The 22,614-nt window shown below is 46.0% G+C and overlaps 1 protein-coding gene across 3 annotated transcripts in view; it reads left to right on the top strand.

The window, feature by feature from the left end:
• Ldb3 (LIM domain binding 3) overlaps positions 1–21,928 on the top strand; it is a 61,379-nt gene extending 39,451 nt beyond the window's left edge. For all 3 annotated transcript variants that reach the window (XM_052190189.1, XM_052190188.1, XM_052190187.1), the window contains 5 exons: positions 4,950–5,394; positions 6,747–6,927; positions 7,379–7,499; positions 11,931–12,046; positions 20,443–21,928. In XM_052190189.1, coding sequence (XP_052046149.1) covers positions 4,950–5,394; positions 6,747–6,927; positions 7,379–7,499; positions 11,931–12,046; positions 20,443–20,532 — 953 coding nt within the window. In that variant the 3' untranslated portion in view covers positions 20,533–21,928. The remainder of the gene's footprint in view (positions 1–4,949; positions 5,395–6,746; positions 6,928–7,378; positions 7,500–11,930; positions 12,047–20,442) is intronic.
• The last annotated feature ends 686 nt before the right edge of the window (positions 21,929–22,614 follow it).

Below are 22,614 nucleotides of genomic sequence, written 5' to 3'. Positions count from 1 at the left end.
TAGAAATAGCAACAGCCCGGGGCTCGGAGATGGGGTATCAGGTCTCTTACGGCATTTGGGGCGTGGAGGGGCAAAGCAGGCAGGAGCTGAGAGGAGGGGGACCGTGCTCCCCGCATCCCCTCCTCTCCTCTTTCCCCTCCCCAGGGATCTGCCCAGGCGAACCGCTCCGAAGAGAAAGTCCTTCTCTTGTATGTAGCCCGAGCGGGTAGGAGGTAGGAACCTGGTCCAGGATTCCAGCCTTCCTCTCTGGGGCCTTGAGTTGGGGTTTGGAAAACCAAGGCCGTTCAGGAAAGCCTCGGATGGGAGGAAGGGACTGTCCGCCCTGCGGAGGGAGTGGTTGGAGAGCGAGGCAGCCTGGTGGGCGAGGGCGGGGTTTACTTGGAAGGGGCGTGTCTGAGCCTGTTTTCTGCATTTGGAGTGGTTTAGAGGGATATGGAGCCGATTGGGGGGAGTTTCAGGTAGGAGGCTTGCAAGCTGACTGACCTCGAGGGGCCACTTAGGCGCTCCAAGTTGTCTGTGAAGTTGACTGGCAAGTAGTCTGCCTTCTTGTCTGCTATTACACAAACTCCTGTGCAACAGTCCGAAAGCCAACAGCTCCTGGTAGCCACTGTTTCAAAGACCAGGGGAGAGGCAGGCGTTTTTACATTTTTAGAAAATAAAACGATAGCAGGTGAAATTGATTTAAATACATTTTTATTTAGCTCAGCATATGAAATTTTCAGAGGTTTTTTTGTGTTTCCCCCCCCCCCCCCTCTCTCCCTCTCTCTCTCTGTCTAGCCCTAGCTGTCCTGGAACTCACTCTGTAGATGAGGCTGGTCTCAAACTCAGAAATCCGCCTGCCTCTGCCTCCCAAGTGCTGGGATTAAAGGCGTGCACCACCACTACCCGGTGGCTTTTGTGTTTCCTATTCAGAGTTTCTCAACATACTCTGTAGATCAGGGCTCTAGAGCTGGGATTAAAGGTGTGCACCATTGCACCTGACTTTTGTTTTTTAATAATTTATTTTATTGTATGTACATTGTTGTTTGCCTTTATGTAAGGGCGTCAGATCCCCTGGAATTGGAGTTACAGACAGTTGTGAGCTGTCAGGAGGTTGTCAGGAATTGAACCTGGATCCCAGCTAGTGCTCTTAACCATTGAGCCATCTCCCCAGAGCCATCTTTCCAGCCTCCCATGCCCCCCTTTAGTTGTGTGTGTGTATATGTGTGTGTGTATATGTGTGAGTGCGTGTGCACGCTCGCACATGTGTGTGCCGAGTGTCTATGTGTGGGTGTGCACACTAGAGCACAGGTGTCTACACAGGCCAGAAGAAGGTGTGGAATTTCTTGAAGCTTAAGTTTAAGGCAATTATAAGCCATGAGACATGAGTGTTGGGAATCCAATTCCAGTCTTCTACTAGTACATGCTCATAAACGCTGGGACGTCTTTCCAGACACAGCTCAAAATATTTAAAATGGTTCAGAGCTGGCCACAATTCAGATGCATGCTAGCTATTTGAGAACCTGAGAAAGAAGGTCACTTGAGGCTAGTTGGGTAACAGGCAGAGACCAGGCTCAACAAACAAACAAACAAACAAACAGGGGGCTGAAGAGGCAGGCCGGTGGTTAAGAGCACTAGCTATGCTTCCATAGGACCCACAGCCAACTCTAACTCCAGTTCCAGAGAATCCAACACTCTCTTTTGGCTTCCCGAGGTACTAGGCATGCAAGTGGTACAGAGATATACATGCAGGCAAACATCTGCACGCATTAAATTTAAAAATAAATAAACAGTTTTAACATACAGTCAATATAATATAATGAGCTACTTTACACTCTTTTATTAAGTCTTGAGATTTTAATACTTACTAGCACATCTCAATTTGGAATAACTGCATTTCAGCACATAAGACCATGGCTTGAACATCATACGGCGTTTGTTCCTAATTCCTGTTAGAGCTAGGTGTGGAGGCACGTGTAATCCAGCACTCAAGAGGCTGAGACACCAGGATGGCTGAATTCTTGAGGCCAGCCTGGAATACAGAGTGAGTTCCAGGCTAGCCTGGGCTATATGTCAAAAAACAAGCATCTTGGCGGGGTATGATGGCCTTTAATCTCAGCACTTGAGAGGCAACGCCCAGCAGACCTCTGAGTTCCAGAATAGCATGGTCAACAGAGGACAGCCGAAGCTGTACAGAGAAACCCTGTTTAAAAAAAAATAGCAGCACATCATCACTTTTAGCAGAGGATTGTGCTTATAAAACAAGAAGGAAACAGAGGATAGAAGAAATGAAATGAAAAGCAAAACGAAAGGAAGACAGTTCACACGGACTTATACAGAACCCTAAATCTTACAACGGAGGGATGAAGCTGCCTCGAAGTTCTGTGGGACCCCCCACTCTCCTGTAGCAGTGCCCCTAAAGGTACCGTGTCCCTAGCATGTTGGGGTCCTCTGGACAATAGGAAGCCATGTAAGACTGCTGAGGTAGGTGATAGCACCTTGAGTTTGGGACTTACAACTTCACAAAATGCTTGTTCTGTGTCCCTCCTGTGAGTTCTCAGCACACCCAGTGAGGTAGGCAGGACGTCATTCATTCATTCATTCATTCATCATTGAAATAGGTCCAATTCCTGGTGATGTGACTTCAGAGAATCACAACTCCCTGCCCACTTCCATCCTACAGGAAATCTGTTCAGGGCTTTCCCCGTGACAGGAAAGCCTGGAGATGAACTTGATAGTTCATTTCAACCTGGGAATCCAGATGCACTGTCCTCTCCCTCTCCCTCTCCCTCTCCCTCTCCCTCTCCCTCTCCCTCTCCCTCTCCCTCTCCCTCTCCCTCTCCCTCTCCCTCTCTCCCTCTCCCTCTCCCTCTCCCTCTCCCTCTCCCTCTCCCTCTCCCTCTCCCTCTCCCTCTCCCTCTCCCTCTCCCTCTCCCTCTCCCCCTCTCCCTCTCCCTCTCCCTCTCCCTTTCTCCCTCTCCCTCTCTCTCTCTCTCTCTCTCACACACACACACACTATATTATGTACTAAATTAAGCACTTACATGTTTTAGTCCTAATAATTTCCTAAATCTTATAATCCCAATACCATTTTTAGAGGAAGAAACAGGCCCAGAGAGAGGTGAATAAATTACTCAAGCAAGGATACATGGCTAGGAAGTTGTAGGACTAGAATGTGAAACCAGAGCTCTTCTGAGGGAGGAGTTCTAGGGATGGAGCCCAGAGTCTCAAAAATACTAGGCAAGTGCTCTAACTACTGAATCCCAAGACTCAGAACTAGGGTTTTGATATGTGCATGGGGTCTCCTCTAAGTGGTACAACAGACTTCTTGATGAGCTTACACGCCAGTGGAAATCGGATCTGTGTTCTTTATAGAGGCAGCTCGGAGTCTAGGGAGGCTTAGACTCTTGCCCTGCTGCATCTTCTGAGGACTCGGGTGTAAAGGGGATAATGCAGAGGCTGACTCAGATGACCTGCTGTGTGCCTCACCCTACTGTAAGTGGGAGGAAGATTCCAACCGGAGAATCTGCCTTTGGGAGCCAGTCTCACTCCCAGGATGGCTCTGGGGCAGGGCTGTGGAAGGCTTTACACCTTTACACTCTGTCATCATGGGCACAGCCCTAGCCATCCTCTAGCAAAAGGCTACCTTGCACTTGCCAGTTCTGAAGTTGCAGTCATCTGGGAATAAAAGGCACAGAGTACAAAGAACCCAGGATGGCTCAGGGCACCAGACAGGAGAAAGAAACCAGACAGGGCCATGGGCTGAGTCCATTTGTGATCTGGAGAGATCTGCTTCAGTACAGGCCATTCCACAGAGGCCTGGCTTGGATGTGGGCAGGGAGGCTATCATGATATACTTCCTAGTGGGGAAGATAGTGCTCTTCCCAGAAGAATAGACTGGGAACAGAGATAACACTTCTAGGACCATCTTTGCTATAAGAAGAGAACTAGTTAGCCCATGTTCTCGGGATACGCAGCTAGATCTATTGAGCTGTCTCTATAGTGGGGAGGGGAGCAGAAAAATCCTGGGTTCTGAGATCCCTGGTAGAGAGAGCTTTGTGTTAGCAGCTACAGTGCCCCTTCTGTGTGCTGACCTGTTTCTCTGCTCTCAGTGAAGACAAGAAGTGCAGTGTGTTCTTTTCCCTGATGGTGACCTCTGGGTGTCATGCACACTCTCATGCACCAAGGCGATGTGGGAGAACAAGAGGATGTGGCAGGGGCAGTCAGGGCCCTGGGAAGCGTGGTGCTAGCCCCTCTGTCTAGGCTCACTGACTGACTGAGATAGGTGGGTACCTATCTAATCAAGACAGAATTTCCTCCCTGGACAAATAGAGCCAAGCTGTTTTTCGAGACAATGGTTGTAGCTAAACTTGAAACATGAACCAGAGCGTTCTGGACATCTGCCCCATCTTGAAGACATACAGCAGATACTGATTTTGATGACTGGGAGTCAGATCACCGGCTAGGGGACCACTGAAAGCATCCTCTGGTCCATGCTGCGTTGACCTGTCCTTACCCACTTCCTGCCCCAGACACTCCCTGCTCTTGCTCCCTATCTCCTGCAGGACCAGGGCAGCCAATGCCTCACAGATCCCCACCCTAAATAGCTTCACTATTTATAGCTCCACCCCTCTCTGGGGCCTGTGCAAGCTCTCCAGACCTCTTGCTGTCAACCCTTGTTTATCTGGGCTTTTGTTGAGAATTAAAATCTGGTTCACCAAGAAGTTCAGGCAAGGGGGTCTGTAGCTTAGTGAGTGATCGTGCGTTTGCTTGGTGTACTTGAGTCCCTGTGAATAGAGCAGATTCTATTCACAACACATGCACACACGTATACGTTAACACCTCTTCTTTAATAATTGGAATTATACTATCTCAATATTATGCTCATCTTGTGTAGTTCTCTGGCTGGGGTGAGGGATGAGGGAGAATGAATTTATAACACATAACTTTTGGGTGTTTTTGGCTTGCAGTGCCTGCATCTTCCTACAGTCCATCTCCAGGAGCCAATTACAGTCCGACTCCCTATACCCCCTCGCCAGCTCCTGCTTACACCCCCTCTCCTGCCCCCACCTATACGCCCTCCCCTGCACCTACCTATACCCCCTCCCCTGCCCCAGCTTACACCCCCTCACCTGCCCCAAACTATACCCCTACACCATCAGCGGCCTACAGCGGGGGCCCTTCAGAATCTGCCAGCCGCCCACCCTGGGTGACTGATGACAGCTTCTCTCAGAAGTTTGCTCCCGGAAAGAGCACCACCACTGTCAGCAAGCAGACCCTGCCCAGGGGGGCTCCAGCCTACAACCCGACAGGCCCACACGTGACTCCTCTTGCCAGGGGCACCTTCCAGAGAGCTGAGCGCTTCCCAGCCAGCAGCCGCACTCCCCTCTGTGGACACTGTAACAACGTCATCAGGTACGGGCTTTGGTATGCAGGAGGGGTGGCAGATAGGAGGGCAGGTAGAGGCAGAAGGCCAGCCACGCAGGACAACCTCAGCTCTCTCTGGCTGGCCTCTATGAGCTTTAGCTTCCGTACCTGTATGACACTTGTCCCTGGGGACTTGGAAGGATTCCATGAGGTAAGTGGTGAAGCTCCCAGCTTGGTGTCTGGTGCCAGGAGCTCCCCCTTGGGCTAAGGCTGGGCTCTGGGAATCTTCAGCTGTATTGTCAGTAGGTTTATTGAGCACACTACAAGCAGATGACGGAGCAGGTTTGACCCAGCTTTCCTTCAGAGTTCCTTCTGGATCTTTCCACAGACAGTGCCCTGCCTCTTAGGGCTCTGATAGACACTTGGCTGAAATTCAAGCAATTCATTTCACTGAGAAGTCAGGGGTCTCAGACGGTCCTCATTAAATTCACTGTGCCAGGATATGTGTGTGGTACATGCTTTGACATGTGAAAAACATACTAAAAACAAGCAAAAGCCAGGTGTGCTGACCCCAGCCCTTGGGGTTCAGAAGCAGGGAGATCTCTGTAAGCTCAAAGCCAAGCTGCTCTAAAGGTTCGTTCCAGGCCAGCCAGGGCTAGACAGTGAGATCCTATCTCAAAAACAAAAAGCAAAATGAGCAGAGAAAAACCAGAAAACACAGAGGAAAAATTAGAAGATGAAGTTTTCTGATGGTGCCAGTGTGTCCTGAACCTGCAACTGGACCATCACGTTTGTGTCCTACGTCTAGGGCTTCCTGGCCCTCTGACCTTCAGTGAGTGAGCCTTTCAGCCTTGCTGTGACTTGGCTGTCTTTACTGATTATCAGGTATCATAATAGTTTCTCCTACATGGCATTGTTACGAGGATTAAATATATTAACCAATGTAAAACTCTTCTTCAGTATCTAGCACAGTGTGGTTTAGCTGAGGTTAGCTCCCATAACCATTGCTCTTGTGATAAACTGAACTCTGTGATGTGTGTTCTGGGTCCTCTGTGGCATATGTTTGGATTGCTTCCAGGTTCTGTTTGTTGGATGTCTCACTGTGTAGCCCTAGCTGGCCTGGAACTTACTATGTAGACCAGGCTAGCCTTGAACTCTTAGAGATCTGCTTTCAAAGTGCTGGTGTACACCACCAAACCAGTTTTCTAGTTCTGTTTATTTTAACTGACATGACAACACATATCTTTTGCATGGGGCTTTCTCTGAATGACATGCTATTTCATTAGAACAACCCTCAGATGGGGCATTTCTAGGTAATCATATGAACGTTGTTGGGGTTCTTAAAATATCTGGTTCTAATTTGGGGAGATTCATTTTCACGTTGTTTTCTGCCATGCCAGGGGCCCTTTTCTGGTGGCCATGGGCCGCTCTTGGCACCCAGAAGAGTTCAATTGTGCCTACTGCAAGACCTCCCTAGCAGATGTGTGCTTTGTGGAGGAACAGAACAATGTTTACTGTGAGCGGTGTTACGAGCAGTTTTTTGCCCCGATCTGTGCCAAGTGTAACACCAAAATCATGGGGGTAAGTGAGCAGCAGCCTCTCCTGTGGTGACCTTTGTCTTGTCTTCAGGGGGACTGACTTCCTTTCTTCTTCTAAGATGTTGGGGTCCTATTAGAAACTCAACAAAGTTGCTGATCACAGCAAATGCAACTCCATTTCCATCCTAGAATCCCATCCGTTTGCCACTAATTACCGCACCAGGGAACTAAATAACTAATTTGGCCAAGGAATGATCTATGCACACAACACCAGCTTCAAGTGTGGCTGGGGCTCTGCACCATTGCCTCATAGGCGGCCCTTCCGGCGGCTCATTGCCTCCTCTTCCTCCCTGTCTTCCTCAGTGTCTGCTTTGTGAGCCCTCCTGCCCTGTTCCCTAGGTTACTTGGGCAGCAGCCAAGCTTGGTGCGGAAGCCAAGCCTAGCTCCCTTCCCCTGGGAAATTTTCTGTCCTGAACTCGGAATCTTTCCTCCAGGAAGTGATGCACGCTCTGCGACAGACATGGCACACCACCTGTTTTGTCTGCGCGGCCTGCAAGAAGCCCTTTGGGAACAGCCTCTTCCACATGGAGGACGGAGAGCCGTACTGTGAGAAAGGTAGGCGTGTGGGACACGGTACACGTAAGATGCAGAGTGACACCATGCTGGAAGACCCAGTGCCTACGTGTCATCCAGGTTGATAGGCAGGCCTAGAAAACTTTTTCCTGCCTGCATCCATTCACATCCTACGTGAAGGGGAAGAGGGTCTTGTGGGTTTTGCTTCATGTGCAGTACTGGGAATCAAAATGTTGACCTGCAGAGGACCACCTCTAGCCTTCATCCTAGATTCTATTTCCAGTCCCACCCTGATCCGGCTTTGTAACACTAAGTAAAGCTGCTGAACTTCTCCAGACTGTAAACACCTGCCTTATAGGGTGGCTGTGAGGATGGGAATTGGGAGGGGCCGCGGCATGGAATGCTGAGCGCCCCCTTCGCTCCCGGACTGTGGAGCTTGCTGGGTTCCCTTCACAGCCCTCCAATCTCTCTGCACTTCAGAGTGTAATATGTTATTGTAAAATGTGGGGAGTTTTAAGTTCAGGGAATACGGGCGGAGCGGCAGTGGGCGGAGCGGCAGTGGGCGGAGCGGCAGTGGGCGGAGCGGCAGTGGGCGGAGCGGCAGTGGGCTCTGCAAAGCGTTGAGAACAGAAAGACATTGAAGTTGAATAGGAAACATCACTCCAGTTACCTCCATGGAAAGAAGCAAGTCCAAACCTTTGTTTCCTAACTGAATTTTAAAAGAAACTTTTTTGGTCTTTTAAATGGGTGAACTCATTTTCCGGCTCCAGAGTAAACTGAATTGCTTTAAACAGGTATCACCCAGTGTCTCAGCCTCCGTTGCTGTAAAAAGATTGAAATGATAGAACATGGCCTCTCCCTGTTCCTGACCTACAGTCAGTGTTACACCATTGATTCTGTATTTGGTTCTGACCTAACCAACATGGTTTATACTGTAGTAAAGACATATAACAAGAAACTTACCACTTGCATAATTTCAGTATATCGCTTTGACTGCATAAGTGCAATTATTGGTAACAGTCTCATTTTGTAGAATAAATGAGAAAATGTCACTGTTTAAAGAAATAATATTAGTCATCTCTGTGCCGTCACTCTTTTTTGGTTTTGTGAGACAGTTTTGTGTGTGTGTGTGTGTGTAATCCTGGCTGGCCTATGAAACTAGCTCTGTAGACCAGGCTGACTCTGAACTCAGAGATCCCTCCTGCCTCTGCTGAGATTAAAGGCATGTGCCCCCACCGCCGGCCTGTGCTATCGATTTTTAAAACAGAGCCTCCAGATCACACAAAACCAAGTTTCAAATAGAAAATCAATCAGTAAGCAAGACTTCCAGGAGGAGATTCAAGCCGTCTTAAGAATGAGTTTGTGAAAGAGCAAGGGAAGGAATTTCTAATTAATACGGCCAGTCGGACTATTGCTTTTTTTCTGTTCACCATTTGTCCGGAAAACACATGCTGAATGTGTAGTCTATATCAATTTCTGTGAGGTCTCTGCCCTCAAAAACTTTATGCAGGGGGCGGTAACGTGACTCAGTGGGTAAAAGGGCTTGCCAGAGAAGCTTTGGGCTGCTAATTCTGACTCCTGGAAGCCACAAGAAAAAGGAGAGAGCCAACCCCACACGTTGTCCTCTGGCCTGCACATGTGCTCCTTGGCACAAATCATACACACCAATAATAATGATAATAAACCTTAAAAAACCTTGAGCTGGAGACATAGCTCATTGGTTAAGAAGACTGGCTGTTCTTCCAGAGGTCCTGGGTTCAGTTCCCAGCACCCACATGACAGCTCACAACTGTCTATAGGATCCAGTTGCCCTCTTTTTGTGTACAGATATACACACAAACAGACCATCAATACTTACAAATTAAAAAATAAGTAATTTTAAATGTTTTTATGTTCATTGGTGTTTTACATGCATGTTGTATGAATGAGGGTGTCAGAAGCCTGGGGACTGGGGTTACAGATATGTGTGAGTTAACATGTGGGTGCTGGGACTTGAACCCAGGTCCTCTGGAAAAGCAACAGCTGAACTGTCTCTCCAGCCCCTCAACATAATTGTTTTAAATAAATTTAAGCCATTAACATGGCGCACACTAGCATGGCCATTCCGGAAAATGGGTGGCCCTCTCCCTCTTTAACCATTTATGAAATCTTCTAAAATAAGAGTCAACAGTTAATATGTATGCCAAATGCTTCGTACATTTCTTAATCTGTCCCGTAGTGATAATTCCATGGCTTTGGTGATATAATTATCTGCATTATACAGATGGGAAGGTTGCAGCCCTGAGCGGCTGCCCAGGTTGGAGCTGGATTTGGAACTAGCTTTTTCTTTCTTTATAACCCTGATGGCACACTCCCTCTGGGTATGTGGTCTAAGGCAGTGAACAGGCGTTCTGTCCACAGAGATGGACAGATCACAGGGAGAGGCCAGGTGTGGCAGAGCCGTGCAGAGACAAGGACATTTGGGGAGTTGAGGAATGCAGGGAGGAATGAAGCTTTCAAGGGGATCTGAACCTTTCTAGAAAACTTCTTCAGTCGTATGGCAGAATTGTGCCACCACTATGAGACAGGAACTCAGGACTGGAGGCCTCAGCTGTGGGCCTCTGCCACATGTTGTTGAGCCTTGATTCCCTCAGCCACAAAACAAGACAAAAATAAAAAAAATAAAATAAGATAAGAATAAGTCGGTCTCTGAGAAAAATTGTGAAAACAGATGGATTCCTTTACAGATACATTTATTTTTTTATCACTATGTTTGTTTTCCACAAATGTGGTAATTCACTGATTTATTGGTTTATACCTATGTTGAGTATTGGCCAGTGACTAAGCATTGTCTTGGAAGACAAAGCCAAGCTAAGCACAGTTCTCAGTGCTGAGGCTCTTGTGAGGACGTCTTGGGCCATCTTGTTCCAGGGTAGCCATATGTCTGGAGCAGAGTGATTTATAATGAACATAAATGTATTTGGCTCATGCTTCTGAAGACTGGGAAATCTAAGGTCAAGAAGCGACATCTGTTAAAGGTCTTCTTACATCATGCCATGTGGAAGGAGGAGGGGCAAAAGAAAGAGAAAGAAAATGGGTTACAGGAGACCAGGCTCATTTATACTCCTGAACCTAGTCCCTCCAGAATGACATTAATTCATCCAAAAAACCTAAATGCCTCCCATTAGACTCTGCCTCCCAAACATTCTTGCTGCAAGGAGGAGGCTTCTACCATGGGAACTCTAGGGGCACGTTCTCATCACAACACCATCTTTGTGAAAGAAATCAGTAAACTTGGAAGCATTATGAGTAGTATTTTGTAGTATTATCTCCCTTGTTAGGGGGAGGAAAGGGACATTGAGTAGCTCAAATATTGTTTACAGTAGTACAATTTTGTTGCCAACATGAATGTCCAGTGACAGGAGAATGGTCAAGCAAACACCATTCTAAAATTACAAAAAAAAAAAAAGTCTTACAATGGGCTATAGAGATGGCTCAGTGGTTGAGAACACATACAGTTCTTACTGAGAACTCTTACAGAGTTCACTTCCCAGCACCTATGTCAGATATCTCATAATTGTCTGAACTCCAGTTCTAGGGGCCCTAACCTTATGGTCTCCATGGGTACCTGCACTTATATGGATATAATAACCCTAAACACTCATATACATAATTAGCATTAAAAAACTAAAAAGAAAAAAGAAAAATAAAACTTAAAAGAGTGTGAGACTAGAGAGATAGCTTAGCCTTTAAGAGCACATACTGTCTGGTTGGTGGTGGTCGGTGACTGTGGCATATGCCTTTAATCTTAGCATTTGGGAGGCAGAGGCAGGAGGATCTCTGAGTTCCAGGACAGCCAGGGCTACACAGAGGAACACTCTCTCAAAACCAACCAACCAAACAACAACAAAAAGAGTGCATGTTCTTCAGAGCTCCCAAGTTTTGTTCCCATCACCCACACAGTGAGCTTTAGCAGCCTATAACCCCAGCTCCAAATATCCACCAACATTTTCTGACCTCTGTAGATACCTGGACTTGTGCACACGCACAACACACACACACACACACACATACACCTAAAAATAAAATAAAATCTAAAAGAAAAAGAAAAAAGAAAACCTTAATGATGATCATTCTTCCAAAATAAGCCTAGTGATTGGGCACTGAGGAATATTTTTTAAGTTTCCATTCGATTATTGACCTCTTTTGAGCTATCAGAAGAGGGAGATCCAAGAGAAACAATTACTCTCAAGAAAGTTCATGACAATTCCAGAAATAATTTACAGATCAAACTAGCACAAGATGGTAAATGAGTTCCAGTCTAAGTCACCACACCATTGGCACAACTTATGAAAAGAGTGAAAGGAGCAGTCAGTGGTGTGAGTGTGTTTCGTTTGTGAGGTGACCGGGCCACCGCGCCTGATGTGGGCGTCCTGGTCTTGGGTCTGTGTGGCTGACTGCTCTGTGCCTGTCTCTTGCTGGCTTTTATTTCAGACTACATCAACCTGTTCAGCACCAAGTGCCATGGATGTGATTTCCCTGTGGAAGCTGGTGACAAGTTTATCGAGGCCCTGGGGCACACCTGGCATGACACCTGCTTCATTTGTGCGGTATGTTTCTATCCTGGAGTTCCAACCGTCTGAGCAGGGGACAGGAGGGACAAAGCACAGCTGGCAGCCCCTTGGCACACAAGGATGTAACTGTGGCATTCTGGTGCCGTAATGGTTTCTAAAGTTTGCAGTACCATGTCTTGGAACATCACAGGTGAAGCAAGCTGTATTCCTGGTGATCGTGTAGAAACCAAGTGTGGCAGAATTCTGCAAGATTTGGAGAACCAGCATGTTGTCTTACCAGCAATGGTGAGGGCGGCAAACGGTGGCTTAGGAAAGCAGGTGGCTTCCCAAGGTTATATGCTGCCCTGGTAATGAAATGGCGTGAAGACTGTCCTGTGAACCCAGTGCTCGGCTTATTGACTGGGTCTATGAAAGGCTGAGATAAGGTTTCTCTTATCCCTTTAGAAAGCAGGGCTGTATCACTTTCCTTTCCTAAGTGGTTCTGTTCTTTATGTGCAGCAGCCAGCAGATAAGCCTGAGATTAACTATTAACTGTGTGCAGTTACCTGAAGCAGTGGGCACCTTGCTAGGAGACCGACCTTCCCTTTACAGGGCTTTCAGCTGAGGTGCGACTGTGAAACTGCTTACCACTATTTAGACTTGTGTTGGAAACAGGAAATGCTCATCCCTAATAAATCCCTGTAACATCAGGCTTAAGTTTATTTAGGAAAACGAATGTGTATTTTAAGGACCAGAGTTACACAAGGTGAATTTGGGATATATATGACATATCTGTGCTGTTTACGGGATGTAGCACAGCTGGTAGACATGCATGAAGCCCTGGTTCAATCATGAACTAACTGTGGCAACATACACATGTAATCATTGGCAGATGGAGGCTGGAGAATTGGAAGTTCAAGGTTATCCTCAGTGAACAGCTTTGGATATAAGAAGCCCTGTAGATAGATAGATAGATAGATAGATAGATAGATAGATAGATAGATAGATAGATAGATAGGTAGGTAGATAGATGGAAGGATGGATGGAAGGACAGACAGATGGATAGATAGATATCTATGCTAGTTAAGCCCAGATAATCTGTTAGGATGAAGGATATTCCTAGTTATCAAATTTACTGCCCTATGTTTTGAATTCTACACTTAACTCTTTTCCCCCATTATCTGTGGAGTACTTTATGCTCACTGTGTATTCATTTCCTAGGGTATTATAATAATAGGCACAGTATTATAATAATATCACACCTCTCACAGTTCAGCAGGACAGAAATAAAAAAAATCAAAGGGCTTATAGACAGCCACACTCTCCATTTCTTAGCTAATTACAGTGTTCTAGTCTTTGCTTCTACTGTTACATTAACTGTCTTGTGTGTACATGCATGCGTGTGTGTGTGTGTGTGTGTGTGTGTGTTCACGGTCTCTAGCTAAGTCTGGATGACTTTGAATTTCTTTTTGTTTTGTTTTCACAGGGTTTCACTATGTAGCCCTGGCTGTCCTGGAACTAACTTTGTAGACCAGACTGACCTCAGACCTATAGAGATCCACCTGCCTCTGCCTCTGCCTCTGCCTCTGCCTCCCAAGTTCTGGAATCAAAGGTATGCACCATTATGCCCGGTGACCTTGACCTCCAGTCTTTTCCTCCCAAGTCATATTTGTATTTTCATATGGCCCCTCTGCAGCCATCTCCTCTCTTACAAGGCTACAAGTCCTATTGGAGCAAAGGCTACCTTCCTCCTTCCTCCTGTATAATTTCATTCCCCCTCCTCTAAACAGGATTTGTCTGTGTAGCCCTGGCTGTCCTGGAACTCACTTTGTAGACTAGGCTGACCTCGAACTCAGAGATCTGCCTGCTTTCTGCCGCCTGAGTGCTGAGATTGAAGGCAGGCACCACCATGTCCAGCTGAGTATGACCTCATTTACCTGACATTCTAATTACATCCGAAAAGGCTTTGTTTCCATATGCGCTCCTTGCTAAGCATAATGTATTGGGTAGGTTGGAGGTACTGGAGGTTAAGACCTCAGGACATAAATCTGCTTGTTTAGGGTGGCTTTGCTGCATTGTCTAGGCTGGCTTTTAATTCCTGAGTTCCTGGGATCCTTCTCCACAGCCTCCCAGGCAGCTTAACTGTAGGCATGCACCACTGTGCCTAGTCTCAGTATATGAATTTTTTGTTTTTGGTTTTCAAGACAAGGTTTCTCTGTGTAGCCTTGGATGTCTGAGAACTCACTCTGTAGACCAGCCTGGCCTTGAATTCAGAAATCCACCTGCCTCTACCTTCCAAGTGCTGGGATCGTGGTTCAAATCCTTACCACTTTTAACATTCTTTGGACAAATTCTTTAGTTACTTTTAAAATGTCTTTAAATATATCAGGACTTCTCAAAAAACTTGACAGTGTCTAACTAGCCGCCTTTAGGATGACCTCCTGCATAGCTGGGGCTCAGCCAGGCGGAGCATAGAGCTTCGACTCTCAATTTCAAGCCTTGGCTTGCTCGACACTGATTACAAGTCTGGATGCCCGGTGTCTAGAAGGATCCAAGAGACCTGGAGAAGGTCCAGGAAGAGGCACGGGGGCTGAAGAGACAGAGGGTGTGCTGCTTGGAGAGGGAGCCATGGCGGGGGGGAGGGAGGTGGGAGGGTGGGGGAGGGGGTCATCGAGGGACCACTCCCTTGCGTCTGCTGTGCTGGGTTCACAGAAGTTCTAAACAGATGCAGGAGGAAGTAAGGTGTGGGGCAGAGCAAAGTTCCAAGGGAGTTGAGACGGGCGAGAGACCCCTAGCGATGCCCAGCAGACTTGCCAAGAGAAACTGGGCAGATCTTGTCCCTTGAAAAGTGACATGGAGATGGTTGGATCTTCCTCTTGAGCCAGCCCCATGAGGTTCTCCTCGCTCTGTGGGGACACTGAAGGAGAACGTGGCTCTAGAACTTGGGAAGAAATCTTTAGGTGGAAAACTTTGGGCCTACCTGTGCCTTCTCCCCATCTCCCTTCCTTCCTTTCTTAGGCTGAGGATTGACCCAGAACTCTGTATGTGTTAGACAAGTGATCTGCTATTCACTAAATCCATAAATCATATTTTCTTCCTTTTCTTCCTCCTCCTTTTTCTCAAGGTTCTTTTTTCTATCATTTTAAATTTCCAAATTGTTAGCCCAGGCTAGCCTCTTGAGTTCTGGGAATGCTAGCATGCACCACCAAGCCTGGCTATAAATCACTTTGTTTTGTTTGCAAAAGGGTCTGACCACATAGCTTTCCCTGAAGCTGAAGTAATCTTCCTGCCTCGGCCTCCCAAGTGATGGGATTACAAGTTCATGCTGTAGTGCCCAGCCTCCAAGTCATTTTTATCTTTTTTTTTTTTTTTTAACAGAGCTGAGGACCGAACCCAGGGCCTTGCGCTTGCTAGGCAAGCACTCTACCACTGAGCTAAATCCCCAACCCCCTTTTTAAAAATTCACCATTTTTTTCTTTATTGGGGGGGGGTTGGATTTTGTTTTTTTCAAGACAGGGTTTCTCTGTATAGCCCTGGCTGTCCTGGAACTCACTCTATAGACCAGACTGGCCTCGAACTCAGAAATCCGCCTGCCTCTGCCTCCCAGAGTGCTGGGATTACAGGCGTGCGCCACCACCGCCCTCCAAGTCATTTTTAATGAGTATATATTTTCATATGATGATTTTTAACCTGCACACACTATAATAATAAAAATAATAATAATTTAAAGACAAAAGCAACAACAACAACAAAAAGCAACCAGCCAAACAGCCAGTTAAACCAAACAATCAGAAAGATTCAAACTAGCTCTCTTAATGGTTGTACTGTTTCTTCTTCAGTTAAATCGTAGGATATAGCACATTCTTTTTTTTTCCATTTTTTTTAAAATAAGATTAATTTATTTTATTTATATGAGTACACTGTAGCTGTCTTCACACACACCAGAAGAGGGCATTGGATCCCATTACAGACGGTTGTGAGCCACCATGTGGTTGCTGGGAATTGAACTCAGGACCTCTGGAAGAGCAGTCAGTGCTCTTAACCGCTGAGCCATCTCTCCAGCCCATATAGCACATTCCTAATTTTTTTTTTTTGAGACAAAATCTCACATAGCTCAGGCTGGTCTCTTGACTTCAGCATTTAACCTATGGGGATCACATGGGGACTTTTAATGGCCCACAGAAGCCAGTAAACTGAAGTAAACTGAAAAACTACCGAGCCTATAATCCTCCAGCTCCTACCTCCCACAGAAGGGCTGGAACTATAGCTGTGTACTACCCAGCCTCCTAGTTATTCACACACACACACACACACACACACATTATGTGTATAAGTATAATTCTTACTATTTTAATTTTTATTTTTGTTTTGTTTTGTTTTGTTTTTGAGACAGGGTTTCTCTGTATAGCTCTGGCTATCCTGGAACTCACTTTGTAGACCAGGCTGGCCTCGAACTCAGAAATCCGCCTGCCTCTGCCTCTGCTTCCCAAGTGCTAGGATTAAAGGCGTGTGCTACCACCGCCTGCCTTCTTACTATTTTAAATTATTGTGTGGGGCACGCGCACGTGTTTGTGTGTGTGTGTGTGTGTGTGTGTGTATGTGGTCATGAGCTGCCTGAAGTGGGTGCTAAGAACCGAACTTTGGCTCTCTGCAAATCAAGGAGTGCTCTTAATTGATGAGTCATCTCTCTCGCCCACATTTCTTTCTTTTTTAAACATTATTATTGTTAAGGTATATTTTTAAAAATTAAACTTTATTGGTAGTGTGTTAAGTATATGTGTATGAGCGACATGTGTCAGAGTGTAGTATATGTGTATGAATGATATATGTCTGTGAGTGTAGTGTATGTGTATGAACGGCATGTGTCTGTGAGTATAGTGTATGTGTATGAACATGTGTCAGTGAGTGTAGTATATGTGTATGAACAACATGTGTCAGTGTGTGTAGGACACCTGTGTCAGTGAGTGTAGTATATGTGTATGAACAACATGTGTCAGTGAGTGTAGGACACCTGGGGTGTAGCATGAGTGTGGAAGTCAGAGGGAAACTTTCTGGACGCAGTTCTCTCCTTCTACCTCTCCATGGCTTACAGGAATTGGACTCAGGTGACCAGGCTTGTACGGCTGTGCTTTTGCCTGCTGAGCATCTCACTGGCCCTCATAGACATTCCTTAGAGGGATTCAGCTTGCCAAATATTCCTGGAATTTGGGGAGTAAGAGTATCCCAAAGCAAGTTTCCATCCACTGTTAAGGAATCTAGAATGATGACAGAAAAATAAGCTAACAGTTATGAGCAGTTTGGGAATGCAAGCCAGCAATACCTCAAATCCAAAGCGCGTGCACATGTGCGCACACACGAGAGAGAGAGAGAGAGAGAGAGAGAGAGAGAGAGAGAGAGAGAGAGAGAGCTTCAGCAAGAGACAAAACACCTCCACATCATAGCACCTGGTCCATTCAGCGTTGCTGTGTCTACCTGGGATGTTTCCAGGTAAGTCTTCAGTGTATTGACTTCTGTGGAGCACTAGACACCCCATGTGACCCACGTATAACTTCCCCCAACTGGCCCATTACAAAGCCCCTTTCCCATCTTTGTTTGAATGGGCCTCAAGCTCAACTCAGAACAAAATTTTTCTACTCAGCAAATTTTGAGGATTCACTTAGTTACTTTTTCGATTGCTGTGATAAAATACTCTGATAAAGCAACTTAATAGAAAAGAGGTTTTATTGTTAGGTCACGATATAGTCCATCAAGGAGGGACGTCAAGGCGAGGTGGTGGGAGCATCTGGTCACAGTCAGAAGAGAGGGATGACTGCCTCTTCTGTAGCATACCGTTTCTCCCGTAGTTAAGATGTGTCTTTCCGATACTGTCACATTGACAACAGGCTTATTCTGAGGTCACTGTCTAGATGCAGCCTCCACTTCTGCTCCCCAGTAGGGATGGCTCAATGGAATGGGGCCCATCCCAGCCAGAGTGACTTCCAAGCTGACTCTTAGATGTTAACATTTTGCCCACATGGGGTTTAGTTCACATACTGGAAACCCAGTTCCTCAGGCGTTTCAGAGTGTCACCTCTGTACACAGGCAAGAGCACAGAACCACTGTAAGTAAACACAGCCTACTTTGCTGAGGTGTTCAGGAACTAGAAGCATGGGACAGGTTCTTACGACCCTAGACACAATTCCCAGTTCTACAGTTTACTATGTCTGTGACTTAGGTAAAAATATCTGGGCTCTCTGAGTCCCAGTTTTTGAATCGTGAACTGGAGAAAAGGCAGATCTACCCCCATGAACTTTTTGTGAGAATTAAATGAGCCACAGTGACCTCAACAAGAAGTTATTAGGTCCCTTCTTTCCAGAACCTCTTCAGCTTCAGTAATACTCTAAATCTTTATCATAGAGACATATAACTTTATATATAGACATATATACATATCTATATATGTGTATGTATATGTGTGTATGTATGTATGTGTGTGTGTGTGTTTCCTGAATGTACTTTTCCATATTGGACTGGTCTTTTTCCCCCCATGAGAGCATCTCATTGAAATTTGTATCACAAAATATATTTGATTATCTTCCTTCTGAAGGAAATTGTATTAATATGTCCCATAAATAGGCCTCCTTCCGTTTGGACACTTTTGAATTTTTTTTGATAGGGTGATTTTTTTTCTTTATTTTTTGGCTACCCTTATGAAATGTTAAGGGTGACAAGATATTGGGGGTTTTGTCTTATCTAGTTTGTTATGTTAGTAGGGATAGTGTCTCTGAGAGATCTTTTCTCCTTCCTCTTGACTATTTTTTTAAAGATTTATTTATTTTATGCATACGAGTACACTGTAGCTGTCTTCAGACACCCCAGAAGAGGGCATTGGATCCTATTACAGATGGTTTTGAGCCACCATGTGGTTGCTGGGATTTGAACTCAGGACCTCTGTAAGAGCAGTCAGTGCTCTTAACAACTGAGCCACCTCACCAGCCCCCCCTCTTGACTATTTAATGAGTACAATCTTTGATAATTTCTTAGTTTACAAATAGTATTTCCTTAAATGTGAATCCATTCTATGGGAATTGACTTGTTAACCAGTACTTGTTCCACGTATATTTTGGATAGTGCTGCAACATTGCATGACTTAGGGAATTGACCTAACTAGGGAAACAAGGAATGCAGAAGCAACAGGTACACACGTATACAAAAGAGCTGGGAGTGGAAGGCCATGTTCTCTGATGGAGAAGCACCAGCAGCATTTGGAAACTTTATTTTATACATCTGAATTGAAGAGGCCAAGTAATTATATACAGTTAAACAAGGAGGCATGTTGAGCTCATATCTATAGGGGAGCAGTCTCAGGCTATATATATCCAGAAGGAAGCTGGCTCCACATTTCCCACACATGGTCAGTGTCTTTTTTTTTTTTTTAATCTTTTTCGAGACAGGGTTTCTCTGTATAACCCTGGATGTCTTGGAACTCACTCTGTAGACCAGACTGGCCTAGAAATCAGAAATCCACCTGCCTCTGCCTCCCAAGTGCTGGGATTAACGGTGTGCACCACCACTGCCCGGCCATAGCAACTCTTATAAAGGAAACCATTGAATAGGGGCTGCTTACAGGTTCAGGGGTTTAGTCCGTTATCGTCATGGCAGGAAGCATGTTTGCAGGCAGACATGGCACTGAAGAGGTAGCGGAGAGTTCTACATCTGGATCATCAGGCAGCAGGAAGAGAGGGTGACACTGGGCCTAGCTTGGTCATCTGAAACCTCAAAGCCCACCCTCAGTGACACACTTCCTCCAACATGGCCACACCTCCTATTAGTGCCACTCCTTACAGGCCCATCAAGGTCATTTTCATTCAAACAACCATAACCTGCACACAGACCAGGGGATGCATTTACCTTTCTCCTGAGCCTGACCATGGGACCTCTTTGCTATTCCTATGGGTCTGAGTCATTGGGGTCCTCTCCTTGCCTGTGCCCGTGTCACCAATACACATTTAATTAGGACATATATCACAGCATAGCATGAAGTAGACATCTTTATTACATGTATTCTCTGTTCCACTAGATTCAATTCATTTGAGTTTCAGTCCATGCTTTTTAGAAGCCTTTTATTTTGGTATTTATTTATTTATATAGACAGATTCTCAGTAGCTGGGATGCTCTTGAACTTTTGGTCCTTCTCCTAAATGCCTTGCCAGTGTTAGCATTAGAGGCATGCCCATCCAGCCTGGTTTTTGTGGCTCTGGGAATCAAAGCCAGGACTTTATGCGTGATAGCCATGCCACTGGCTGCATCCTCAACCCCCTGGGTGTATTCATGGTATATGCTTCGTTTCAACCTACATATTTGGTTCAGTCATTAGACTTTGTGGCAGAGGAGATAAAAACCAGGCTGCTGCTTCCCCTGGTTAGGAGCCACAGTGCGTTTTACTAAAGGAGCGGCCCTCTTTTCCTTTCCAGGTCTGCCACGTGAATCTGGAGGGTCAGCCATTCTACTCCAAGAAAGACAAACCACTGTGCAAGAAGCACGCTCACGCCGTCAACGTCTAGGAGCCCAGCGCTAGTGCGGGCCAAGTCCGGGCTGCTTCTGCTTCTGACGACGACGACAGAGGAGTTAGAGAAGCTGACGTTTCTTCTGGGGGGGAAGGGGGGGCGAGAGGAAATGATAGAGCCCTTTTGAAGTCTAACTTTAGTCTTTTCTTGTACACACAGATTGTGTATTATTGTAGTTCAGACTAGAAGCCCAAAGAGGATTCTAAATCCAGCTAGTAATTAATCCACGGCTGGAATCGGACTTCAGATTTTTGGGAAATGACCCCAAGAAATCAGCAGTGAAAAAAAAGCAATATTCAAAAATCATAGACTCCCTGGCCATGTCTGTCGCCAGTGTGGGGACAGGGTTCTGGGCAGTTATGGAGAATCCACAGCCTGCAGCAGAGTTCTGGAGAGATCCTTGCCAAGCACAACGATATGCCAAACAGTATTTGCTGTGCGGATATTTTTAGAGTCAGCACTGAGCACTCCTTAGCTAAGACCCATTGGGCTTTCCTCGCCAAAAAAGGAAGAGTTGCACCATTAGCCTCCTCTGCACATCAGACCACAGATGGTGAACGAACTTGAAACATGTAAGGGGAGCCCAGACGTCTGAAGCAATGGCGGGCCACCACTGGGCAACTGAAAAGGCTCCAGAGAGATCTTTGGCTCATGCCACGGACAGTTGAGAAAAGATGAGATTTCTCTGCATCTCCCCCTCTTTCTGTCTGAAACATCTAAAGTCCCTGGAAGGCTTTGCTCCTGTTTGAATTGTTAAGGGAAAGTGACATTTGGGTTTCTCCAGTTTTGCTTTACAATGTATCAGAAGAGGTTTGAAAAAGTGTGGGGCGGGGTTTAGCCTTTGTTTTGCTTGAAGAGGGCCCGAGCATGAGTGCTCTGTGCATGCATTTCGCCTCCTACCTGCAACAGCTCGTGAACATTTTCCTCAGACCGACCCTCAAATAAGCTCAGTGGGGAAAAGAGAGCCAGCATCAAACACGGGATGGTAGGACAGGCTCTGGGGAGCACCCGCGCACCTGTGCATGGGGAAAGGACATTCTGCTAACCTCAGGAAGAATGCATGGGCTGCAGGGCCTCCCACCTCCAGGGCCGCACCATCCTCGGAACCTGTTCCTTTAAGTGCAGCATAGCAGGTATAGAATCATGCTGACTGCTGCAGGGAAGAAGAGCTGCATTTGCCATTTGGGCCAATATTTTGAAAATAGTTGAATGAGTTTAGATTATTTATTGAAATAGACCTGGGCCGGGCAGTGGTGGCACATGCCTTTAAGCCCAGCACTTGGGAGTCAGAGGCAGGCAGATTTCTGAGTTTGAGGCCAGCCTGGTCTACAGAGTGAGTTCCAGGTCAGCCAGGGCTACACAGAGAGACCCTGTGTCGAAAAACAAAAAACAACAACAAAAAAGAAAGAAAAAAAGAAAGAAAGAAAGAAAGAAAGAAAGAAAGAAAGAAAGAAAGAAAGAAAGAAAGAAAGAAAGAAAAAGAAAAAAGAAAAAAAATAAATAGACCTGGCCTTCAGACTCTTTTACAACACAGATGACTCTTTTACATATACATGGAGTTAGGTAAGCTTGGTAAAGCTATTTAGAAGTAAAGAAAGTGGCTTTATTTCTGGGTTTCAAGATGGTACAGTCTCCTTCCTTTCTAGGAAGTGCTGTTAGGATGGATGTTCATTGAAAATGGAATTGAAGCAGGTTGTGTGTGTGTGTGTGTGTGTGTGTGTGTGTGTTTCTCACTGGAGCACAGTATGTAGGAACTCTACCAACCCACTGCCCCTCTCTCTGCCATCCTGTCTTAGATCTTTTGCTTTGCACGTTTGAAATGCTTTATAGGAATGCATTCAAACTCTTCTTCTTTTGAGAACTAAGGCTTCCAAGAGACTGTCATCCTACTTAAGGGTCTCTCCTCCCTGGAAGACACTGAATTAGTTAGACGTTATGTAGTAGGAAGTCCATAGTTAGTTTGGAATCACCAATCCCGTCCAGACAGCACCAGGAAAGGTCAGAACTATGCTCCTCCCAAACAGTTCTTCTTTACTTTGTATGCAAAGCCCCAGGCTGAGTAAATTCTGCTGGGGCAGC

The sequence above is a fragment of the Apodemus sylvaticus genome, chromosome 8 (genome assembly GCF_947179515.1).
Source record: "Apodemus sylvaticus chromosome 8, mApoSyl1.1, whole genome shotgun sequence".
Taxonomy (NCBI): Eukaryota; Metazoa; Chordata; class Mammalia; order Rodentia; family Muridae; genus Apodemus; species Apodemus sylvaticus.
The sequence above is the reverse complement of the archived record's forward strand: the minus strand, read 5'-3'. Positions and strand labels throughout refer to the sequence as shown.